At 62.8% G+C, this 22,303-nt stretch overlaps 3 protein-coding genes and 1 non-coding gene across 5 annotated transcripts; 1 reads left to right on the top strand and 3 right to left on the bottom strand.

Annotated features, from left to right (window-relative positions):
* Nucleotides 1-228: 228 nt before the first annotated feature.
* Nucleotides 229-11,637, top strand: RPS6KB2 (ribosomal protein S6 kinase B2). Its single transcript, XM_028515591.2, has 15 exons — nucleotides 229-941; nucleotides 1,295-1,335; nucleotides 1,430-1,550; nucleotides 1,815-1,883; nucleotides 7,737-7,884; nucleotides 8,935-8,992; nucleotides 9,069-9,169; nucleotides 9,275-9,365; nucleotides 9,467-9,557; nucleotides 9,697-9,804; nucleotides 10,377-10,439; nucleotides 10,540-10,617; nucleotides 10,708-10,815; nucleotides 10,933-11,045; nucleotides 11,277-11,637. Exons 1-15 carry the CDS (start codon nucleotides 861-863, stop codon nucleotides 11,458-11,460), a joined length of 1,455 nt encoding a protein of 484 aa, XP_028371392.1. The 5' UTR covers nucleotides 229-860; the 3' UTR covers nucleotides 11,461-11,637.
* On the bottom strand, nucleotides 4,037-4,172 carry LOC114501177. Its single transcript, XR_003684937.1, has one exon. It is a non-coding gene; the product is annotated as a small nucleolar RNA SNORA21 (small nucleolar RNA).
* A 101-nt stretch (nucleotides 11,638-11,738) lies between the features above and the next one.
* LOC114499160 (protein tyrosine phosphatase receptor type C associated protein) lies at nucleotides 11,739-14,107 on the bottom strand. Its single transcript, XM_036029769.1, has 2 exons — nucleotides 13,733-14,107; nucleotides 11,739-12,549 (listed from the first exon to the last, which is right to left on the bottom strand). Exons 1-2 carry the CDS (start codon nucleotides 13,733-13,735, stop codon nucleotides 11,953-11,955), a joined length of 600 nt encoding a protein of 199 aa, XP_035885662.1. The 5' UTR covers nucleotides 13,736-14,107; the 3' UTR covers nucleotides 11,739-11,952.
* A 60-nt stretch (nucleotides 14,108-14,167) lies between these two features.
* On the bottom strand, nucleotides 14,168-19,552 carry CORO1B (coronin 1B). Of its 2 annotated transcripts, XM_028516780.2 has the most exons (11): nucleotides 19,390-19,517; nucleotides 18,415-18,617; nucleotides 17,910-18,032; nucleotides 17,679-17,808; nucleotides 17,324-17,505; nucleotides 17,117-17,236; nucleotides 16,383-16,487; nucleotides 16,157-16,302; nucleotides 15,889-15,946; nucleotides 14,791-15,069; nucleotides 14,168-14,633 (listed from the first exon to the last, which is right to left on the bottom strand). In XM_028516780.2, the coding sequence occupies exons 2-11, from the start codon at nucleotides 18,613-18,615 to the stop codon at nucleotides 14,508-14,510; spliced, it is 1,470 nt and encodes a 489-aa protein (XP_028372581.1). In that variant the 5' UTR covers nucleotides 18,616-18,617; nucleotides 19,390-19,517; the 3' UTR covers nucleotides 14,168-14,507. The 2 variants fall into 2 exon arrangements, with proteins under 2 accessions (XP_028372581.1, XP_035885661.1); XM_036029768.1 differs by lacking the exon at nucleotides 18,415-18,617 and having other exon boundaries at nucleotides 19,390-19,552.
* Between the last annotated feature and the right edge of the window lie 2,751 nt (nucleotides 19,553-22,303).

Consider the following 22,303-nt stretch of genomic DNA (forward strand, 5'->3'; position numbering starts at 1 on the left):
CCATCCAACGGGAATCCATGGCCAAGTCTTCATTCATTCTTTTAACAAAGTTTTGGGTTTTGTTTTTGAAATTTATTTTTAGAGAGAATGAAAGGAGGAAGGAAGGAAGAAATATCAATGTGTGGTTGTGGTTGCCTCTCGTGCGCCCCCATCTGGGGACCTGGCCGCAACCAGGCATGTGCCCTGACTGGGAAACAAACCCGCGACCCTTTGGTTCGCAGGGCGGCTCTCAGTCCACTGAGCCACACCAGCCAGGGCTTCTCTCACACTTGTATTAAGCACCTGTTCTGTACCAGGCAGCCAGATTACTAAATGTGCTTAAATTGGCCACGGAGCAAATTCCAACATAAACCCACATGTACAGGTGGATTAATAAGACCCAAATCCTTTCTGGCAGGAACCTAACAACAAAGCCCGGAGGTAAGCTGGGCGCGGAACAGTCATCCAGCAAACGCTCTGACCGGCAGGTGCCTCGGAGGCACGACAGGGAGAGGCTGATGCAGCCGACGGTGCCCCTTTCAAACTCTAACTCTCTCCAAGAGCCAAGAGGGTAGCTTCCTAGGCTGCCGCTGTCCGGTGCCGCTCCCTGGGAGCGGTGCTATGAGGACTTGAGAGTTTCAAAGACAGACCCATAGACTTTGGCACCCGGCCACCCTGAAACTACAACTCCCGAGAAGCCTTGCGACGGACGCCATATTTCCTCGCGAGTCTATGCGGCCGGCTCCGGGGCGGGCGATGCCTCTTGCGTAATCGGCGCGCGCCGCCGCCGTCTCAGAGTGATAACGTCGAGCCCCTGCCCCAGCTGTCAGTCACAGCGCGGCCGGGCACCCGCGGAGGGGCTCGCGGGGCCTGCGCCCTCCATGGCAGCCGTGTTTGACCTGGATCTGGAGACGGAGGAAGACAGCGAGGGCGAGGGCGAGGGCGAGCCGGAGTTCCCTGCGGTGAGTGGTCCACCCGGGCGGGGCCCGATCCCGCAGCCAATCTCCTGGCGCTGGAGATAGGATCACCTTGCAGCTTCCCCCACCCAGAGCAGACCAGCTCTTGCAGACCCCCCTTCTCCCTCAGATCCCGGCCTCTAGTAAGCTCCCACCCTCCCCTCACCCGACCCGCCGTCCAGGACCCTAGCCTTCCCCCTGATTCTCCCTTTTCTGCCCTCGTCCTCTCCCTCCCCCGTCCTGGCGCATCACCTGCCAGCTCCCATTCCTGACCCTCTCTTCCCCTGAGCCAAGCAGCCCAGCTTGTGGGGGTGGGACCCTGGTACCTCCCTTGCCTCTTACCCCTCGGTTTCTCACAGGACGTGTGTCCCCTTGCCGAGTCGAGGGCGGCTGGCCTGGAGTGAGTGCGGGTCGTGCTGGGGGAGGAGCAATGGGCTGGGGAAGGGAACTGGGGCTTACGGAGCCTTGCCCGCATCGACTTCCTGTGTCCACAGGCCCGTGGGACACTACGAGGAGGTGGAGCTGACCGAGACCAGTGTGAACCCTGGCCCTGAGCGCATCGGGCCCCACTGCTTTGAGCTGCTGCGTGTGCTGGGCAAGGGGGGCTATGGCAAGGTAGGGGCCCCGCCTCCTTCCTCTCTGGCCTCCCAGCGAAGGCTTCTCCAAACAAACAGACTTGTCAATCAGGAGAGCCCCGGACCGAACTCAGGGACAGAAGCATTAAGGAGGGAAGGGCAAGTCCTCTCAGAGTCAGACTGGGGATCATTCCTGCCCCACCCTTGGGTGGATGTCAGCCTCTGGGTCCCAAGGGTCAGGGTGGGGGCCTTCCAAAGACAGGGTGTGGGGAGGGAAGTTGATCCGGTCTTCCCTGCCCCGCAGGTGTTCCAGGTGCGAAAGGTGCAGGGCACCAACTTGAGCAAAATATATGCCATGAAAGTCCTGAGGAAGGTGAGTCATCCGTTCAGCCAGCGAATGTTCACCGAGTGGCCGCCATTCCAGAGGCACTGCGCTAGGTTTTGGGAAGACGGCAGTGGGCATGATGGAGGAGACAGCCCCGGTCCTGGGCATTTGCCCGTTTGCTGTCTATGCTGATTACAGTCACGTGCTGCTTAACGAGGGCGTACATTCTGAGCAATGCGTTGTTAGGCGGTTTTGGCGTGCATGCATGCGAACTTCGCAGAGGCACCTAACCAAACCCAGGTGGTCTAAACCCAGGTGGTCTAGCCTCAGGCACGCCGACACCGTGTGGCGGCGCCTACTGCTCCTGGAGTGTAAGCCTGGACAGCACATTGCCAACAAAACAGCGCGAAATAGAATCAAGCACAAGAGAAAGAGATACGGTCCAGATATGCTGTGAACTCGAGATGCACGAGGCTGCTGCCGCTGTAATGCGGCACTGTTTTACAGCAAACTTTTTTTTTGGGGGGGTGGATTTCTTTTTATTAATTTATTTTTAAAATATAGTTTATTGATGATACTATTACAGTTGTCCCAATTTTCCCCCCTTTGCCCCCTTGCACCCTGTAACCCCATTCCTTCCAGCAGTCACCCCCTTAGTTCATGTCCGTGGGTCACACATATAAATTCTTTGGCTTCTCCATTTTTTACACTCTTCTTAACCTCCCCTGTCTATTCTGTACCTGCCGATTTGTGGTTCTCACTCCCTGCACCACCTTTCCCCACATTCTCCCTCCCGTCTCCCAGCTGACAACCCTCCGAATGGTCTCTGTATCTGTGATTCTGTTTCTGTTCTGCTTGTTTGCTTTGTTTTTTAGATTCCGTTTGTGATAGTTGTGAATTTATCACCATTTTAATGTTCTTAGTTTTGATCTTTTTCCTATGATTCCCTTTAACATTTCATATAATAAGGGCTTGATGATGATGAACTCCTTTACCTTTACCTTGTCTGGGGAGCACTTTATCTGCCCTCCCATTCTAAATGAAAGCCTTACAGTAATCTATTGTTGGTCCTTGGTTTTTATAACTTTAAAAAAATTTTAATATATTCAATTGATTATGGTATTATAGTTGTCCTATTTCCCCCCTTCACTACCCTCCTCCCTGCACACCCCCTCCCACCCACATTCCCCCCTTTAGTTCATCTCCGTGGGTTATACATATAAGTTCTTTGGCTTCTACATTTCCTATACTATTCTTACCCTCCCCCTATCTATTTTCTACCGACCACCTATGCTACTTATTCTCTGTACCTTCCCCCCTCCCCTTCCCACTCCCCCGCTGATAACCCTCCATGTGACCTCCATTTCTGTGTTTCTGTTCCTATTCTAGTTGTTTGCTTAGTTTGCTTTTGTTTTTGTTTTAGGTGTGGTTGTTAATAACTATGAGTTTGTTGTCATTTTACTGTTCATATTTTTTATCTTCTTTCTCTTAGATAAGTCCCTTTAACATTTCATAAAATAAGGGCTTCATGATGATGAACTCCTTTAATTTGACCTTATCTGGGAAGCACTTTGTCTGCCCTTCCATTCTAAATGACGGCTTTGCTGGATAGAGCAATCTGGGATGTAGGTCCTTGCCTTTCATGACTTGGAATACTCCTTTCCAGCCCCTTCTTGCCTGCAAGGTTTCTTTCGAGAAATCAGCTGACAGTCTGATGGGAACTCCTTTGTAGGTAACTGTCTCCTTTTCTCTTGCTGCTTCTAGGATTCTCTCCTTATCTTTAATCTTGGGTGGTGTAATGATGATGTGCCTTGGTGTGTTCCTCCTTGGGTCCAACTCCTTTAGGACTCTCTGAGCTTCCTGGACTTCCTGGAAGTCTGTTTCCTTTGCCAGACTGGGGAAGTTCTCCTTCATTATTTGTTCAAATAAGTTTTCAATGTCTTGCTCTTCCTCTTCTCCTTCTAACACCCCTGTGATTCTGATTTTGGAATGTTTAAAATTGTCCTGGAGGTTCCTAGGCGTCTCCTCATTTTTTTTGAGTTCTTGTTTCTTCGTTCTGTTGTAGTTGAATGTTAATTTGTTCCTTTTGTTCCAAATCGTTGATTTGAGTCCCGATTTCCTTCCCATCACTGTTGGCTCCCTGTCTTTTTTTTTTCTGTTTTCTTTTTCTTTTTCTTTCTCTTTCTCTTTTTTTCTTTTTCCCTTGTCACACCACCGATTGAAGCGAAACAACACGACACGCTGCCACTTCACCCAAAAGCGATGTTTTTACTTGGCCCTTTCCTGACGGCGCAGTGGGTCATGAGTGAAAGGCCCAATGAGTGCTTTTCAAAGGGGTTACATTTTCTTTTATTTCACTTAACATAGCCTTCATTTTTTCATCTAATTTGGGACCACATTCAACCAATTCTGTGAATGTCCTGATTACCAATATTTTGAACCGTGCATCTGATAGGTTGGCTATCTCTTTGTCATTTAGTTGTATTTTTTCTGGAGCTTTGATCTCTTCTTTTGTTTGGGTCTTTTTTTTTTTTTTTTTTTTGGTCTCCTTGGGCCTGTCATGTAATTAGGGGCGAGCCTTAGGTGGTCACCAGGGCAGAGCAACCCATGTCTCTGCATTGTGACGCTGTATGTGGGGGAGGATCCAAGAGGGAACAGCGCCGCTTGCTCCGCTCTCTGCTGGTTTTCTATCACTTCCCCCACTACCCACAAACAAATTGGGCCCTTCTGGTGCTGACTCCTGGGTGGGAAGGTTTGTGTACGTTCTAGGATCCTGTGGGTCTCTCCAGCGAACTCCTGTGAGGCTGGGAGTTTCTCCCGCTGCTGCCGCAACCCCTACAGGTGTTTTCAATAGAGATTTGAGGCTTTATTTCCCCGCACCGGGACCCTAGGTTGCGTGGTCTGTCTCTCGCCCCAGTTGTTCCTCCTGGTTTATCTGCGCGCGAATGTGGGTCCATCCAGTCTGCCAGCTGCCGTCACCTCGCCCGCTCCACCGGCCACTGCCTTGCCGTGCATCCTCTCCGCCCAGCTGCCTGTCTCCGCCCCTCCTACCGATCTGGTTGAGTGTTTCTTCTTTAACTCCTTGGCTGTCGGACTTCCATACGGTTCGATTTTCTGTCAGTTCTGGTTGCTTTTTTGTTTTTAAATTTGTTGTTGTCCTTCTTTTGGTTGTGCGAGGAGGCACAGTGTATCTACCTATGCCTCCGTCTTTGGTTTTCATAACTTTGAATACTTGTTGGCAGTCTCTTCTAGCCTGCAAAATTTCTTTTGAGAAATCACTGACAGTCTTATGGGAACTCCTTTGTAGGTAACTCTCCGCTTTTCTCTCACTGCTTTTAAGATTCTCTTTTGCCCTGGCTGGTGTGTCTCAGTGGATTGGGTGCTGGCCTGTAAATCAAAGGGTTGCTGGTTCAATTCCCAGTTTAGGGCACATGCCTGGGTTGTGGGCCGGGTCCCCAGTAGGGGGAGTGCAAGAGGCAATCACACATTAATATTTCTCTCTCTTTCTTCCTCCCTTCCTCTCTCTTAAAAAAAAAAAGGTAAAGACTGACTTAAAAAAAGATTCTCTCTTTATCTTTAACCTTTTGCATTTTATTTTTTAAAGATTTTATTTATTTTAGAGAGAGGGCAAGGGAGGGAGAAAGAGAGGCAGAGAAATATCAATGTGCGGTTGCCTCTTGCACACCCCAGGCATGTGCCCTGAATGGGAATCGAACTGGAGACCCTTTGGTTCGCAGGCTGGTGCTCAATCCACTGAGCCACACCAGGCAGGGCAACCTTTGGCATTTTAATTATGATGTGTCTTGGTGTGGTCCTCTATTTTGGGACTCTCTGTGCTTCCTGGATTTGCATATCTATTTCCTTCACCAAATTAGGGAAGTTTTCTTTCATTATTTTTTCAAACAAGTTTTCAATTTCTTGGTCATCCTCTTCTCCTTCTGGCACCCCTGTGATTTGGATGTTGGTACGTTTGAAGATGTCCTGGAGACTCCTTAGCCTATCCTCGTTTTTTTTTTTTTTTTTTTTTTTTTTTTTATTCTTCCTGCTGTTCTGATTGAATGCTTTTTACTTCCTTTTGTTCTAAATCATTGATTTGATCCTGAGCTTCACCCCCTCCTCTGCTGGTTCCCTGTAGATTTTTCTTCATGTCACTCAACGCAACCGCCGTTCCTGCCCGGGTCTGTTCGGTGCCGCTGAGGCGCCCAGGGAGCTCCCGGAGCGTCCCGGTGCCCCCAGTGTGCCGAACTGGGCACCGGGCAGGCTGCTCATCTCCGTTTCGCTTAGTTCTGTCTTAGGAGTTTGTTCTGTTCCTTCATTCTTTCTCTGTCTCCTCACCTTGGCAGCCTCCCTGTGTTTGTTTCTGTGTGTTATTCGGTGGAGCTGCTGTGACTCCCCACCTTAGCAGTGTGGCCTGTGGTGGGAAAGGCACCTGTGAGCTGTCTGGGGCGGGGCCTCAGGTAATCGGCAGGGCCCGAGTCACCGCTCTACGGCTCTGTGTGGGAAAGGGCTCGCAGAGGGGACAATGGGACTGCCTGGCCTCTGGAGTTTTGTCCAGGAGGAAGCTGTCCCCTGGCACTCAGCCGGGTGCCAGTCACTTCACTTTCTCCCTGTAATGTCCCTGGTGCCCTTCCAGCTGCTGCCCCGGGAGCTGAATCCCAGAGGGTGTGGGTCTGTGTAAGTCCTAAGTGCATTGTTGGCCCTTTAAGAGGAGTCTCCTGTGAGTCCCACAGTTCCTTCCACCACCCCAGCCCCTGCCGGGTTTCCTAGCCAGAAGGTACGGGGACTTATCTCCCCGGTGCTGGAACCCTGAGCTGGGTGGTCTGGTCTGGGGCTGGGACCCCTGCTCCTGAGGTGTCCCTCCTGATTTTTATCCACCACACGTGGATGTGGGACCGCCCGTTCCACCTCTCCCTGCCGCTGCACGTCTGCACCCCCCCGCCCCCCCGTGCCTCTGCACTGCTCCAGGCGTCGCCACGTCTCCACTCCTCCTGCCCGCATGGACGGCTGTGCCTCTTTCAGTCCATGGTTGTCGGGCTTCCACGCAGCTCTATTTTCTGAGGGTGCTGGGGGATCATTGTTTTGTCGTCTAGTTGTAATTTTGTCTGTAGTCGTGCGAGGAGGCAAGGTGTAGGTACGTGTGCCCCCATCTGGACTGGAAGTCTCGCGGGGTGACAGCGAACTTGTGTATAAGTAGAAAGAGCGCGCTCTGCAGCAGAGAACAAAGCGTGTGTAGACACACGCACGTCAGGAACGCAGTCATTGGTCATCGTGAACAGGCACCGTCTACGCTCCGTGATCGCACGTGCTCTCCGTCTGCACGGGCAGCCCGCAGCCCGGCAGGCCCGGTTACGCCGGCGCCACCAGGACCAGGCGAGGAATGCGATGAGCTAGGACTTCTCCTCGTCACTAGGAGACAGGAATGTTTACCTCCGTTGTGATCTGTGGGACCGCTGTCGTGTGCGGGGCCCACTGTCAACCGGAATGTCATTGTGCGGCACGTGACTGCACATGATTGCACGTGGTTTTTGCAGAGATCATCAGGCACGGGCCGTGTTGCCTCCCAGGGGACACTCGGCAGTGCCCGCGTCCCTTCCGGAGTCGTGCCCAGAGAGGGTGCTAGTGGCATCCAGTGGGGTGGGGGGCCAGGGATGCTGCTGAGCATCCTGTAGCGCACAAGGCGCCTCCCACACCAAGGAGTTATCTGCCGCCCAGGACGGCAGGGGCGCCGAGGCCGGGACACACGGAGCTGGCGGAGGAGCCGGTCCCTGGGAAGGGCCGCTGATAGCAGCGGTGGTGGCGTGGAGAAATACAGTGGAGTGACAGAGAGTGGTGGAAAGAGGGCGGTGGGAGGCCCCGAGGGGCCCCAGGCGCCCACCTTCTAACCAGTTCCTGCCCCTCCAGGCCAAAATTGTGCGCAACGCCAAGGACACGGCACACACTCGGGCCGAGCGGAACATTCTGGAGTCTGTGAAGCACCCCTTCATCGTGGAGCTGGCCTATGCCTTCCAGACCGGCGGCAAACTCTACCTCATCCTTGAGTGCCTCAGCGGTATGCTCGGGGACCCGGCCGGGGGCGCGGGCGGGGTGCACACAGCCCTGGGGGCTCGGGGGGAGGCCCGAGACGTGCGGTGTGTACAGTGGCTAGGGAACCCCCACACCCATCCATCCGTCTGTCTGTCCATCCCGTCATTCATTCATTTATTCAGCAAACATCTGTCCGGCCCCTCATGTGCCCCTCACCTGTGTCCGGGGCGGATGGGAATGGGGGCGGGGGTTGGTTAGAAGTCTAAGGGTTGCTTTGTCCGTTTCCACTGCCCCTCCATGTCCTGTGCCTCCCCTGTGTGCCCTGCCTGTGCCCCTCCCCTGTGTGCCCTGCATGCGGTCAGGCCCCAGAGCCAGCTGGGTTGTTCTCCACCGTGTCCTCCATCCTCACTGCTCTCCCTCAGGCGGAGGGGGAGTCACAGTTGTGTCTGAACTCTGGCTCGCCCTCTCCCAGCATCTCCTCCACCAGTCCCCGGGGCCCGTGCCAGAGCCCAGCATTGTTCCAGACACCCCTCCTCAGAACGCACGGCTCCCCGTAACTGCCTGGCCGGGACCTTCCCTGGGGCCTCTTGCTGGCCGTGGAGCGGTCCAGGCCTGCTTCTCCCGCTGGCCTGCCTGTCCCAGCAGGGCCCCGTGACCCTGTGCCCTGGGCTCCGTCTCAGCGCCGCTCCGAGTCCCACCGCTGCCACGGACCCCCTGCCCCCTCACTGGGGTTGGTTCTGTCCCCCTCCCTCCCCCCGCACCTTGTCCGGTCTGGGAGGTGTTTCGGGTGGAGCTCCTGGGGCCGTGGCCCTGGTCTGGCGCGTCTGTCTCCTCTCAGCCTGAGCGTCCGAGGGCCATGGCAGGGTCTCTTCCTCTCCATGTCCCCAGCCTCGCCCGGCACAGGGCCCGGCACCGAGTGGGCGTCGGTAGATGTTTGCTGAATTGACCCCCACGGCAGCTCTGTGAGGCAGGTAGGGCGGGCACGCGGCCCCCCCCCTCCCCACGAAGAAACCCAGACTCGGGGAGCGCAGGGGCTCGGGCCCGGCCCGCAGCCGCTGACGCGTGTGTGTCGCAGGCGGTGAGCTCTTCACGCACTTGGAGCGAGAGGGCATCTTCCTGGAGGACACGGCCTGGTGGGTGCTGCTTCCTGCCTCTCTCCGGGGGGCGCCAGGGGCCCGCCGTGGCCTTCACCCCGCCCTGTCTCCGCAGCTTCTACCTGGGGGAGATCACACTGGCCCTGGGCCACCTGCACGCCCAGGGCATCATCTACCGGGACCTCAAGCCCGAGAACATCATGCTCAGCAGCCAGGGTGCGCACACGCAGCGGTGTCTGCCGGTCGGGGCCTGCGGGGTGGGCTGCGGCGCCCCACGGGGCGGCCCGGGTCCCTGACCGCCCCGCCCACGTTCCCCCTCAGGCCACATCAAACTGACAGACTTTGGGCTCTGCAAGGAGTCGATTCACGAGGGCGCCGTCACCCACACCTTCTGTGGCACCATTGAGTACATGTAAGGGGTAGCTGGCTGGGCCCAGGAGCCGGGGGGGGGGGGGGGGGTTGCCGGGAAGGGCCTTGCCCCACTGACGGTCCGCCCCCCCCACCGGCCCTCAGGGCCCCTGAGATTCTGGTGCGCAGCGGCCACAACCGGGCGGTGGACTGGTGGAGCCTGGGGGCCCTGATGTACGACATGCTCACTGGATCGGCAAGTCCAGCCTCCTGGGAGGGTGGGTGGGAGCGGGGTGGGGTGGGCTGGGGTGGGGTAGGTGGGGGAGCAGGCCCCAGGCAGGGGCAGGGCCCGGCGGGAGGCCCACGGGGCCCCTCTCACCCTTTGCCTCCTCCAGCCACCCTTCACTGCAGAGAACCGCAAGAAAACCATGGACAAGATCATCAAAGGGAAGCTGGCGCTGCCCCCGTACCTCACCCCGGACGCCCGGGACCTCGTCAAAAAGGTGGGTGTCTCCTTGCCCTTGGGCGAGCCCCCATCTCTTCTCCCAGGCCCTGCACGGGTTCCCGGGTGCTCCTGGGCCGCAGGGAGCCACAGCCACCCCTGCCTGCACGGCGTGCCTCTGGGGTGGAGGGCGCTGGCCTCGGGCACCCAGACCTCGAGCCTGGGCCGAGCGCCCACAGGGCAGCTGCGGACCCTGCACGAGTCCTCAGCCTGCGTGCCAGTCCTTGCAGACTCTTCCTGCTGAGCTAGCCGCTCCTCCACCGAAAGGGGGGGCGGGGCTCGGGGCGGGGGTAGGCCCGAGTGCAGAAGTGGGTCCCCACGAAAGCACCAGGGGTGTTGCCAGCAACCGTGTGCCTTTGCGATGCTTTCGTGGAGAAGCAACCATTGGACCGAACCTCGGGAGCCCCGGGGACGTCGGCAGGTGTGTCGGCAGCCACACTCCGGAGGCCTCCTCTCCCTGCTCCTCCATCCCCTCTCCCTTCTTCCCCCAACCCCAGCCAGCCCCCCCGGGAGTGTGGGGACACGCAAGCAGACCTCTGTCCGTGACCCCCACTCCCTGCCCTTGTCCTGCAGTTTCTGAAGCGGAACCCCAGCCAGCGGATTGGGGGCGGCCCAGGGGACGCTGCTGACGTGCAGGTGGGTCTAGGACCGCCCCCCCCCCCCGGGGTGGGTGGGGCCGTAGGGCAGAGGGAGTTACCGAGGAACCTTGGCATGCCTGGGGGCTCTCTGTCCACAGAGGCACCCCTTTTTCCGGCACATTAACTGGGACGACCTCCTGGCCCGCCGTGTGGACCCCCCTTTCAAGCCCTGTCTGGTGAGTGGAGGTCCTGCCGGCCCAGGGGTGGGGGGCGGGCCTCTCTCTCGGACACCCCCCTGACCTCTGCCGACCTGGGTCTGCCCGCAGCAGTCGGAGGAGGACGTGAGCCAGTTCGACCCCCGCTTCACGCGGCAGACGCCAGTGGACAGTCCGGACGACGCGGCCCTCAGCGAGAGCGCCAACCAGGCCTTCCTGGTGCGGTCTGGGGGCCCGAGGGCTCGGGGACACGGGCCGGGGGCGTGGCCGGGGTCCGGGGGCGTGGCCGGGGGGCTGTGGATGCTGAGCGCCGCCCGCCCCGCCTCTGACCCCCAGGGCTTCACGTACGTGGCGCCCTCTGTCCTGGACAGCATCCGGGAGGGCTTCTCCTTCCAGCCCAAGCTGCGCTCCCCCAGGCGCCTCAACAGCAGCCCCCGGACCCCCATCAGGTACCTCAGGGCGCCCACGACCGGGGCGGGAGGCCCGTGCCCGCTCTGGCTCTGCCGCCAACCCCGGGGCCGCCCCGGCCGAGTCCCGTAGCCGGCGTTAGCCTGTTTCCCGTCCCCTACGCGGACCCCTCGTGGCAGGGGCTGCCTGGGTGGGCACCCAGGCGGGTGGGCAGGTCGGCCCTCCTGCCCCGGAGCCGGTAGGCAGCGACTGTGCCCTGGTTTCCCCTGCAGCCCCCTGAAGTTCTCGCCCTTTGAGGGGTTTCGGCCCAGCCCCGGACCACCGGAGCCCATGGAGCCCCCTCTGCCTCCTCTGGTGCCACCACCGCCACCGCCCTCGAGCACTGTCCCCCTGCCCATCCGACCCCCCTCAGGGACTAAGAAGTCCAAGAGGGGCCGTGGGCGCCCTGGGCGCTAGGGGGCGGGGGCAGTGGGACCCTGGGGGCGTCTCGGGGCACAGGAGGGAGTGTGTGGGAGCGCGTGTCTGTGTTGGGAGTGGCCGTGCCCCCGAATCATGAGTGCAGAGGGCCAGCTGCCGGCGGGGGCCTCCCGCGGCCGAGCTGCACCCTGAGGAATTAAAGTGCCTGATCACGGCGGCCCCTGGCTCTTCCTTTGGCCGTCGAGGGCAGGTGCGGGCAGGGTCGTGCCTGAGGAGCCCCTGCTTAGGGGCAGGAGGGCCACCACAGGACCAGAGGACCGCAGGGCTGGAAGGGTTTTATTTCAGGTGGGCGGCCTTCCTGGAGGAGATGGGGGTGCACAGCCTTGGGGACAAAATCAGGGGGCGGAGTGACAGTCTGAGGCTCTCCACGTGGGGTGTGGGTGACCAGGGGGCCCAGGGCAGTCAGTGTCCAGTCATAGCAGCCGGGTAGGCAGAGGGACGGTGACAAGGGAGTGACCCCGGGGCCGGCCCCTACAGCGCGGTGACGTGGAGGGCCTGGCCCCCGGCGGCCCTGGCGCTGTCGTCCCAGGCCGCGCTGCCTGCAAAGGCGTGCAGGTCGCTCAGCAGGGCCTCCGCGCTGCCCGCGGAGCCCTCCGGGCCCCCTTCCACACTGCCGCTGGGCGCCTCCTGCGCGGGCTCCGGGCCACGCTGGGAGCCGGGCTGCTCTCCGCGCCCCTGCTCCTCTCCCCGGGGTCCGGCCTCCTCCTGGCCCCCGTCAGAGCTGCCGTCCTCCACATCCTGGTCCTGCTCGTCGTCCTCCCTCTCCGGGTCCTCATCAGTCGGCTCGAACTCGGCCCGGGCCCGGAGCCAGCGGCCTGGCGGGCTGGCCCACAGCAGGCGGCGGGTGCGGCCCCACAGCGCCGCGCCCAGGCGGGCCGGGTGGTAGTAGCCTCCGGAGTCGCGGCTGAGGCGGCGCCAGGCCAGGGCCAGGCCAGTGGCCAGCAGCAGCAGAAGCAGCAGCAGCAGGACCACGGTGACGGTGCTGGAGCCCTGGCTGTCCTGGCCACTGCCGCCCAGGACCCCAGGCAGGGCCAGCAGCGTCCAGAGCCACGGGGCGCGGGGCAGGTCCTGTGGGGAGACAGGCGGGGGCTCAGCATCCTGGCTGGGCCAGGCCGTGGGCAGGCCGGTTGGTGGGGTCCTTAGTTGCTTTTTGGGCGAAATGGGGACAGTCGAGCAGAAAAACCCTTGCTTGGGCGACAAGGCCCCGGCCCTGTGGTACCTGCCACTCCCTCCCTCCCGCCGCACCCTAAAAGCCTGCTCCTGTTGGGGGGCAGTTGGAGGTCTCTGCCTGGAACGTTCCAAACCCCCTCCCTTCCCTCCCAGCCACACGACTCCCCTGCTCACCTCGGCTCGGGGTACCTCGCGCCTCAGTGAGCCTGTTCTGAGCTGGGCCACTGCCCTCGTCCCTGCGGCCTGCCCAGCCGGCTCTCCCGCCTGCCCCCGCACCCCGTCCTAACCCCGCAGCTACGTAAAGCTGCTTGCTCACTAGGGTTACTGTCTTATCACCCCCACCAGCATCGGCTGCAGGAAGACAGGTCTTTCTGGCTCAAGCCCCTACACAATTCCTGGCACACAGTAGGTGCTCCATAACCGTTGGTTGACTCCAAACTGCCCACAGGAGCAGCAGTGGGGGTGGACCTGCAAGGCCAGTGTTGGGGTGGCCCTTCCCGAGGCCCGGGGTGCCAGGACCAGTCCCAAGGCACCTGTGCGCCGTCCACTTGGCCGGGCCTGAGGAAGGGGGCCAGAGACTCCCTTCTCGCTCCCGGGCCCCCGGGACAGCCCCACCGCCGCCCCAGCTGCAGCGCTTCCGTTCAGTCCCACCCCCTGCCCCTGGGGGCCGCGGCGGCCGGGCGGGCTGTGCAGCTGCCAGAGGAAGCCTGCGGTCGGAACAAGGCAGGTGGGGTGTGAGCGGGGGAGGAGGGGTGCAGGGCGCAAGCAGGACTCCCGCCCAGGCAGGCTCCAGGGATGCTTCCCCGGTGGAGCAGGGGGGTCTGCCCCCGGGTCTGGAAGGGGGTCTGGGCCTGGAGTGGGGCGCCGGGGCTACCACCTGAGCCCTGAGGTGGGAGGAGATGGAAAGGCCCTGTTCCTGCCCCATCCATGCCTGTCCTGGCTCCCTGGCTCTCGTGCCCCCCTCCCCCCGGACTGGCTGCTGGTGGCCCCCAGCGCCGGGAATTGTTCCTCCGGGCCCGGGGCCCCTAGCCCTGACCTCCGGTCGCCCCCACCCAAGGACGCAGCGGGCTCCAGCGCTCACCATGGGTCCGTGGGCCTCTCAGCGCCGGCGGCGTGTGGAGAAGTGAACTCTCGTGCTGTGCTCCACTGCAGCTAGGGGTTGCTTGACGCTTCCGCTTCCTGCCCACCACACCCCTCCCAACCCTCCCTGCCGTGGGCCCCTCGGGCCTCTCGGGACCACTCTGACCACCACCAGATCCTCCCAGGCCTGTCACTGGGCCGGGCTCGGGCTACGGAGCCGGGGGCCAGGCTGCCAGGAGGAGGGACTGGGCCCCCAGCTCCAAACAGGACACGGCTCTAGAGGTTTCTGGGTGTCCCGCCCTGGCAGAACTCAGGGGGGCTGAGCCGACTGGGGGGGCGCTCATCGCTCGTGGCCCCAGGCCTTTCCTGCATCTAATGCACCCTGGGGGCCTCACCTGTCCCAGCCCCACCCCCGCAGCAGAACGGTGAACCTGGCTTTTAGAAAGAGAATTTTATTTGGAATGAAAATATAGAGCCCACCCCGCCCACTCCTCCAAGGAAGGAGCAGGGGGCCGGGCGGGGGCGGGGCGATGGTCCCTCAGCGTGTAAGCTTGCCTGGGCGCAGAAACCCTCCGCGCGAACACGGACAGACGCCAGGCGGAGGCTCCAGCCTGGGCCCGCAGGACGGCTCAGGGTGCGGACTGGCCCCGAACCTGCCCCGGAGGCCCTCAGCTGGGGGCGGGGCTGGCCAGCCCGTGGCGTGGCCTGCCGGCAGAGGCTGAGTGAGAGGGGGCTGGAGGCGGCGGTGGGGGGTGGCACCCGCGGGGCCTGCGGTCCTACGCGTCCCCGTTCTCCATGCGGCCCAGCTGCTCCTCCAGGCGGCCGATCCGCTCCCCCTGCTCCTTGACCAGCGCTCTCAGCGCCCGCAGCTCCTGCATCACCTCCTCTAGCTTCCCGGCCTCCTGCAGGGACATGGAGAGTTAGGGTTAGGGGTCCCGGAGCGGGAGCCCTCCCCAGATCGACTGATAGGCAGGGACCCGGGGCTCAAGCAACAGAGGGCTCAGGCACACACAGCAGACCGGGGCTCCCCAACACCACTGCGGACCGCTGGGCACGTACCCCGGCTCCAGTGAGGCTGCTGCTGGGGGTGGCCGCGCTGGCGGGGGCCGCGGGTGTGGAGGCTCCCGAGCGAGCGGCGCCGGGGCCCACGGCGGGCCGGCTGTCGGACAGCACGTTGCGCCGGCTGACCTTCAGGTCCCGCTGCTTGCTGGGCACGTAGGCCTCCCGCAGGGAGATGAGGATGGGGCCAGCGTCCCGCCCGCTCACCCACTCCTCCGCCTCCAGGGCCGCCTCGGGGCCCGCGGTGTCAGGGTACAGATCGTCCTGGAAGAGGTCCGACTGGGCGGGGTGGGGGGGGGTCCGGATCAGCTGGGGGCCCACCGCCAGGACCCTCTCGTCTGGACCCAAGGCAGCCACCTCCGCATCGCTCTCCTGGCCTGCAGGCCTGCACCTTGCCAGCCCATCCCCCGTGGCCTGGCCCCAAGTCACCCCCTCTCTGAGCTCAAATCTGTCCCTTCACTTCCTCTCTGGACACCGCCAACAGCCCACCCCCTCCCGAAGGCCCCCCAACCTTCCCCAGCAGGGCTTGCTGGAGTCTGGGAGCCGTGCTGTGCCCCCGACGCTGTGCCCCCGGACCTCGAGTGCCTGGGGCAGCCCTGTCCGCCTCATTCGCAGCTCGGCTCCCCGGGGCGCGCCTGGCACGCCGGGCGGCGCGCTCAGCAGACACTGGCTGGAGGAGGGCGAATCGCGCCCAAGGCTCTTGGCCGGGCATCTGACGCCCAGACACATGTGGCCCGATGCCCTCACTCTCGGGGGCCTCCTCTGCAGCCAGACTTCCTGTTCCTCTCGCCATTCCCCGCCCTGACCTACCGCCCACCCCTGGAGGGCCCTGCCCAGTGTGCTGTCAGCCAGCCTGCGACGGGAAGGCCTCCAGGCTCTGTCTCCCGGGCTCCTCCAGGGGAGGGTCTCAGCTCACCCGGCTTGCCCTGGGCCCGGCACAGCCCAACCCAGCCCCCAGCACAGTGGGGGACACGCTGGCGCTCATCCAGCCCACTGACTGTACCCACTGGGCCGTGACTCCTTCCCGGGCCTCGCCCCGGTCCCCCTGGGTGGCCTGACAGACAGGAGGGAGTGGGCAGGGGAACCTGGCGGCCTCACCTTCCGTGGCACAGTCATGACAATGGGCTCGCACTTGCGCTCATGCAGTTTGTAGAACCTGGAAACGTGAGGGGAAGGAGGAGCTGTGGGTGCAGCTCCCCCCACACCAGCTCTCCTGGTTTCCTCTGCTCTCAGCTTCCTCACCCCAGCCCCTCCTAGACTGCCCCCAGCCCCTGGGGCCTCCCGAGCAGCCTCCCATCACCTGACCTCTGCCCCCTGCCCCCGGGGCGCCTCCCCCAAAGCCAGCCTCCTTGGTGGCCCCTCTTACCGGGCGATCTCACACTTGCTGACCTCCAGGCCCCTCTTGGGCATGCTGCCCATGCCCCGTTGGGGCTCTTTGCTGGTGAACGTGTTCAGGAAGTGGATGTAGGGGGGCTCGCTGGTAATCTCGAAGTACCGGATGCTGGAGTCGCCCTGCAGGGTGGCAGGGAACAGGTGTCAGCGCCGGGCACCCCTCGGCCCCGCCCCTCCAGGCCCGCCCAGCCCGGCCCCACCTTGCCACAGACGTAGACCACGTTGGTGTCGGGGTCATAGAAGGGCAGCAAGGCCCCATTGCTTGAGTCCAGCTCCTGCAGGGCCATGGGCTCTTCCAAGTTCTCCTGGCGAGGGGGCAGGGTCCCGTCAGGCCTGGCCAGGCCAGAACCTCGCCCCTCCCCTCAGCGCCCCACCCCTCCATCAGGACTTCCCGGCCCAGCCAGCGCGGGCCCCTGCCACGCCGGTGGGCTCCCTCTTACCTCTGAGCCTTTGCCTGCACAGTGTGTCCCGCCCCCCTGCCTCCCCTCCGGTCCCAGGGCCCCCGTTGCTGGCCTGCTCCAGGCCTGCAGACTAACTCTCAGGCCACCGAGCAAGCGCTGAGAGGCCCCGCCGCTCGGGAGCATCCGCTGGTCTCAGGGGCCCCCAGAGGTCAGGGCATGGAAGCAGAGCCCTGGGCGGGGGCTGGGAGGCCTCCTGCAGGAGGGGTCTCCGCCCTGGGCCTCACAGGACAGCCAGGTGGGAACAGGCCAGCCAGGAAAGAAAGACTTTGCAGTTGGCAGGAACAGTGCACACAAAGACTGGGAGGTAACTGGGGGCAGTGGGGGAGGCCGACGGGGTTTCTGGTCCCGAGAGCCTTGATTGCCAGGCCGAGAACCTGGGAACCACAGGCACCTCCAGGGTGACCCCCGCCCTTCTCGCCCGGGTTGAGCCCTAAGTCCCCAGCCTGCCACCTCAGGCCAGCCACAGCACTCACCGGGTCCCAGAGGGCCAGCTGCCGCTCGCTCATGCGGCTGAAGCCTGTGGTGAACACCTTGCCGTCCGCCAGGAAGATGGCCCGCATGGGCCGGGCCCCCTCGTGAGCCTTCTCCCGCTCCTGTCGGGGGGACGGAGCGGTCGGTGCAGTGGCCCGATGGAGCCCCTGGCCCGTCCACCGCCACCCTCGCCCTCCAGGGCCACATACCGCCACCAGGGTGCCCCGGCGGGGGTCTATGATGCGCACGCTCTTGTCCTTGCAGGCGGAGCAGAAGAGGCTGCCGTTGTGGTTCCAGCTGACGTTGTAGATGAGGTCGGGGTGCAGCGTGTCCAGGCGGTACAGCTCCTCCGCCGTGCCCACGTTCCAGATGAGCACCACGTTGTCGCAGCCTGCCGGGTCGGGGGGCATCAGCCCACCAGGCTCCCTGCGACCACCCTCCTGGGACCCGACCCGACCTCTCAACCCCCAGGGACCTGGGCTCTCCCATCTTCCACAGGGGCCTGGGAGGAGGTGCGGGAAGTTCCAGGGCTGTGCACGGAGGGGGCGGGGGCATGGTGCCGACCTGCGCTGAGCAGCACGTTGCGGGCCGTCGGGTGCCAGGTGACGATGCCCACTCGCTTGGTGTGCCCCTCCAGCACCACCACTGGCTCCGTCAGCGGGGACGCCAGCCCGTTCTCCGGGATCTGCCACACCTGAGGGAGGGGGAGGTTGCAGGTGGGGCTGTGCTCGGCCTGGCTTCTGACAGCCTCAAACCACATGTGTGACCCTGGACCCGCCACAGCGCAAACCTCACCATGACTGTGCAGTCCTCTGAGCCGCTGGCAATGACTTCATCGTTGTGGGGACACCAGTCGATGTCCAGGACGGGTCCTGTGTGTCCACACACCGTTGGGTAGGCCTTGTCAATGCGGCCCGTCTGCGGGCGTGAGGTGGGCAGTCAGTGGGGACTCAGGGCCCCCAGCCTCTGTCCCTCCCAGAGCCTCGGTCTTCCCCTCTGTGTCGCCGGGATGACGCGCCGGGCCTGGCCCGCAGGTGGCCCCCATGTGACTGCCTCTCCTGGCCCACCTCTGCCTCCAAGGCATCGCCCGGTGGGCAGGGAACGCTCGTTGCCTCTGAGCCTGACCCTGTGCAGTAAGACTTTCTCCTCCTGGGCTGACACATCTCAGGCAGTAAGAGTGGACGTGACCCCTGCCCAGCAGTGCAGGGGCAGGCAAGGTACGGGGTGTGGGGTAAGCGGGCAGGTCTGGCAGCAGTGGCCACGCCCCCTCCAGTCCTTCCCCAGCCCGCACGGGCCCCACCTTGCTCAGGGGGAGCACCAGGAAGGCGCCCCCGCCGCTGGCCTCCACAATCACCGCCAGGAACTTGGGGTTGACTGCGCAGAAGGTGCTGTCCCAGGTGACCCGGGACACTCGAATGTCCTCGTAGCACTGGTCATTCTTGACCGGCTGTCCGAACACATGCCGGAATTTGCTCTGCCGAACCACCTTTCGGAAGGACATGTCTGCAGCGTGCAGAGGCCTGTTAGCACCCGCCGACCCCAGCACCCCCCAGCCTCCCAGGGCTGCCTGGTCACTGTGACCCACCTAGCCCTCAGTTTCCCCTTACAGAATGGGGTCACCGGCACAAACCCCGGCTGCCGGCCCCCAGGGCCAAGAGGGAAACGCCCCCACGGCAGGCCTTGAGAGGCTCTGCAGGGCCCTTCCCGGGGGCCCTGGCTCGGTGCTGTGAGCGCCTGTGGGGCGGGGAGGGGCCGAAGCCAGCGCAAGCTCAGCTCTCCTGCGGGTCCCAGCCAGGTCTCACCAGACCCCTCCCGGCCCAGGATTTGAAAACTGGATGATGCCAACGGACAGAGGAGGCAGGGGCGATTTCTGCTGTCCGGGCCGCACTAGGCCCCAGTTACGCGTCCCACGGAATGTGCAATGTCCGCAGGAACGTGCAGGGAGCCCCCCCATCCCCTCCCCGCACCCCCCCCACGGCCGGCCCCAGGGGTCCTGGCAAGAATGAGCGGGCGTCGGGACGCTGCTCCCAGCCGCAGAGCATCCCAGAGCCGCCTTGCAGCGGGGTCCAAGGTGAACCAGAAGCCCCACTACCAGGGACCCCGGCCCAGGAGGGGAGAGGCTGGGTGGCCACCAGGAGTTGGGACTGAGGGCTAGGCGCCGCGGAAAGGAGGGGCTCCTGGGATTCGCGACCTCCCTCCTCCAACCCCGCGGCTCAGCCCCCGCAGCCCGGCCCGCCCCCTGCCTGCGCCCCGAGGCTCGGCCGGTCGCGCTCACCGGGGGCGCCGGGGACTGCGGCACCGGCCTCGGGCGGCTCCGGATCCCGGCCTCTGGGAAGCAGGAAGCGGGAATCAGGAAGTGACAGAGGAGAGGGGCGCGAGGGGCGGGGGCGGGGCTGGGGCTTGCGGGGGTGGGGCCGAGGTCACGCGCGGAGGGGCGGGGCGGGGCGGGAGGCTGCGAGTGGAGCCTGGAGGCCGGGAGCGCAGGGGCGCTGAGGGCGCGGGGGCGGGGCGGGGGCGGGGCCTTGAGCGCCCCGCCCCGCAGACTTTCGGGTCGCTCTGGGGCGCCGGGCTAGAGGCTGCGACAGCAGTGGGGATGAGGCCTGAGGGGCTGCAGCCGCGGTCCGCGTCCCTGTGGCAGACCTTGCTCTTCCCAGGAGTGGATGGAGCCCAGCCTTACGTGGATCCCCCACGCCAGTGCATGCTTTAGGGTCCCCCAGTCCACCCCAAAATATGTTGCCTACTGGGACGGTCGACATGTGAGCGTGCCCCCTTTTTAAGGTGCAGAAGTATATAGCTCTTGTTTAATGATGTAAATAAAACGTGTTTTAAGGGAAGAGTGGAAGGCCCAGCCAACTCATTCTTCCTGATGAATGCCCCTGGGTCTCGCTGCCTCCTTATCACAAACAGAACCAGGGCCATGCTCCCCAGGTCCCTCACACCTTCCTGCCTGTCCTCCGCCACCTCCCGTGGAGACCCGGAGGTCAGTCCGCAGACCTCCCTCCCCCGGCAGCTCCTGCGAGGAGGCGGCTGAGTCGTGCCTGTGGGTTTCGCAGGCAGAGTCTGCCGGCTCCCCCTGAGGCTTTTGTCCCTGGGGCACTGGCCGCCTCCCCTCATTCCTTCTCTGAGCCTCCACTGCCCCGGATGACCAAGGGGTGATGGTCAAGGCCCCTTTCCTGAAACAGTGGGGTGCAGGGGGAGAAGGGCAGAAGTCACAAGGAGCTCTTCTCCCGCTCCCTGAAGCCCCCTGTGTGTCCACCCCGGCCGCCTCACCGCACCCTGCCGAGGACACAGCTCAGAGAGGAGAGGCACGTGCCCCAGGTCCCTCTTCCGGGACTCAGGCCCCACGGGTTTGGCTCCGAAGCCCTTACTTTTCCCACTGCCCCGTAAATCGTGAGCAGGCCATCCCTCCAGCCCCGGACGGGGATGTGGGTGGTTGGGGACAGGGCAGGCAGCACAGAGCCCCCCCACTGCTCCCTGCATCCAGAGCCCAAACTGGATGGCAGCCACCGTTGAGGCCCACTGTGCCCAGCACCCCCCATCACCTACTACTGTCCTTTCTCTCCATGTGGCCTAGTGACGCTGACCCTCCTGTGCCTGGAACACACCACCTGCCTTCCCACCTGCGTCTGGAAGCCTGCTGCTTCCCCCGGGTCTTGAGAAGCCTCCATCCCTCTCTTCCTCCAGGCCTCTGCTCAGACGTCACCTCCTCCCAGGGCCTTCCCTGACCACCTCCGGCCCACCGCTCTCTGGCCCTCACTTGTCCCCCCTGCGTTGTGCTCGATCGCCATCTGACGTCATATTACGAACTGTTGTGTGTCTGCCTCACCCGCTGGGACATCCGCAAGCTGCGGGCAGCGCCTCGTCTCATTTCCCGCCGTACTCCAGCACCTCGAGCAGGAAGACCTAGCCCGCAGTATGTGTTCCATGAACACACGTTGAATGAATGAACGAACAGCAGCCCTGAGTGCAGAACTGAAAAGTATTCATGTTCACAGCTCTCGGAATCCGGGTCTGGCCCCCATGACGGGGAGGGTGTGTGTCTCTTATCTGGAGAAGGGATGAGTTCCCCGGGGGACAACAGGAACCCAGCGCCGCAGGGTGTGCTGGGGGAAGTGGAGGGGCTGTGGAACGTCGGAGGTGACACTGGCCCTCCTGTCCCTGAAGCACACACCTTCCCTCCTACCTCAGGGCCTTGCCACACCCTGCTGCCCGCGTCCGAAGACTCTTCGGCCAGAGCCCTCCCTCCGTCTCCCAAGGCCGCGGGTGGGCACGTGTCATCCCACGCACAGCCTGCCTCCCGGGCCACCAAGAAGATTCCTCTCTAGTCCTCAGAGCCCTTCCTGTCCCTGCTCTTCCTCCTGGAGAGCAGTCGTCCATCGTGGGTGGGGTTCCCCTCGGGGACCTTGGAGATGGGACTGGCCCAGCCTCCAGGAGGTGGGGTTCGGAGCCCGGACCAGAGCCGAAGGCAGGTGGCGGCGGGCACTGAGGTTTCGGTCTGTGATCTGCCTGCCTTGCTGAAAAGACGTCGGGACCTGCATCTGGGGGAAGGGGGAAGGGCCCTGCCGAGCGCCCCAAAGGGACACAAGCCCACTTCTTGTCCTCGGGGGGGTGTGCTGTTTGGGGAGGAGGACGGGTGTGACATTGTGGAGGAGGGGATGCAGGATGCTGCCACACGGGCTCTGGCCCGCGGGTCGGCACTGGTCCCAGGCCAGCGTGAGGCCTGGGGCTACACACAGGTATAATCACACTAATGGCTGACAGTTATTCTGCACCAGGCAAAGATCCCAGCATTCACAGGGATGAACACTCCCAGGAAATCGGAACCATGACTATGCTCCCCAATTTACAGATGAGGAAACTGAGTCCCGCAGAGACCAAGAGGCTTCCTAAAACATCACGCAGCTGCTGAGCGGCGGAGCCGGGATTCAAACAAGACCCGAGGGCCGCCAGAGGCCTTGCCCCTATGCCTCCCCGTGTGTCTCCAAAACGGAAGTCTGGCTGGCAAGGCACCTAGAAAGCGCTCAGTAACTACTTGCTAAGTGAACGAATTCGACAAGTTTGTGCCCGTCCAGAAATCTCTCTCCCCCACAGGCCTCAGTGCCCCTCGGTCCCTTCTCTAGGAGACGCTATGGCTATGCTGCTCTTGTCACCACCGCCCAGTGTGCTGCTGTCCCGGCACAGGAAACAAC

Source organism: Phyllostomus discolor, chromosome 6 (genome assembly GCF_004126475.2).
Source record: "Phyllostomus discolor isolate MPI-MPIP mPhyDis1 chromosome 6, mPhyDis1.pri.v3, whole genome shotgun sequence".
Classification (NCBI taxonomy): Eukaryota; Metazoa; Chordata; class Mammalia; order Chiroptera; family Phyllostomidae; genus Phyllostomus; species Phyllostomus discolor.

Bases quoted from the DNA above. Each gene is read 5' to 3' on its own strand.
- RPS6KB2 (XM_028515591.2), top strand. From the start codon at position 861: ATGGCAGCCGTGTTTGACCTGGATCTGGAGACGGAGGAAGACAGCGAG. The intron at 9,366-9,466 runs GTAAGGGGTAGC...ACCGGCCCTCAG, and splicing joins TGTGGCACCATTGAGTACAT to GGCCCCTGAGATTCTGGTGC. The intron at 10,618-10,707 runs GTGAGTGGAGGT...GTCTGCCCGCAG, and splicing joins CCCCTTTCAAGCCCTGTCTG to CAGTCGGAGGAGGACGTGAG.
- CORO1B (XM_028516780.2), bottom strand. From the start codon at position 18,615: ATGTCCTTCCGAAAGGTGGTTCGGCAGAGCAAATTCCGGCATGTGTTC. The intron at 17,506-17,678 runs GTCGGCACCATG...CCGACCCGGCAG, and splicing joins CAACGTGCTGCTCAGCGCAG to GCTGCGACAACGTGGTGCTC. The intron at 14,634-14,790 runs GTACGTGCCCAG...ATGTCCCTGCAG, and splicing joins GCAGCCTCACTGGAGCCGGG to GAGGCCGGGAAGCTAGAGGA.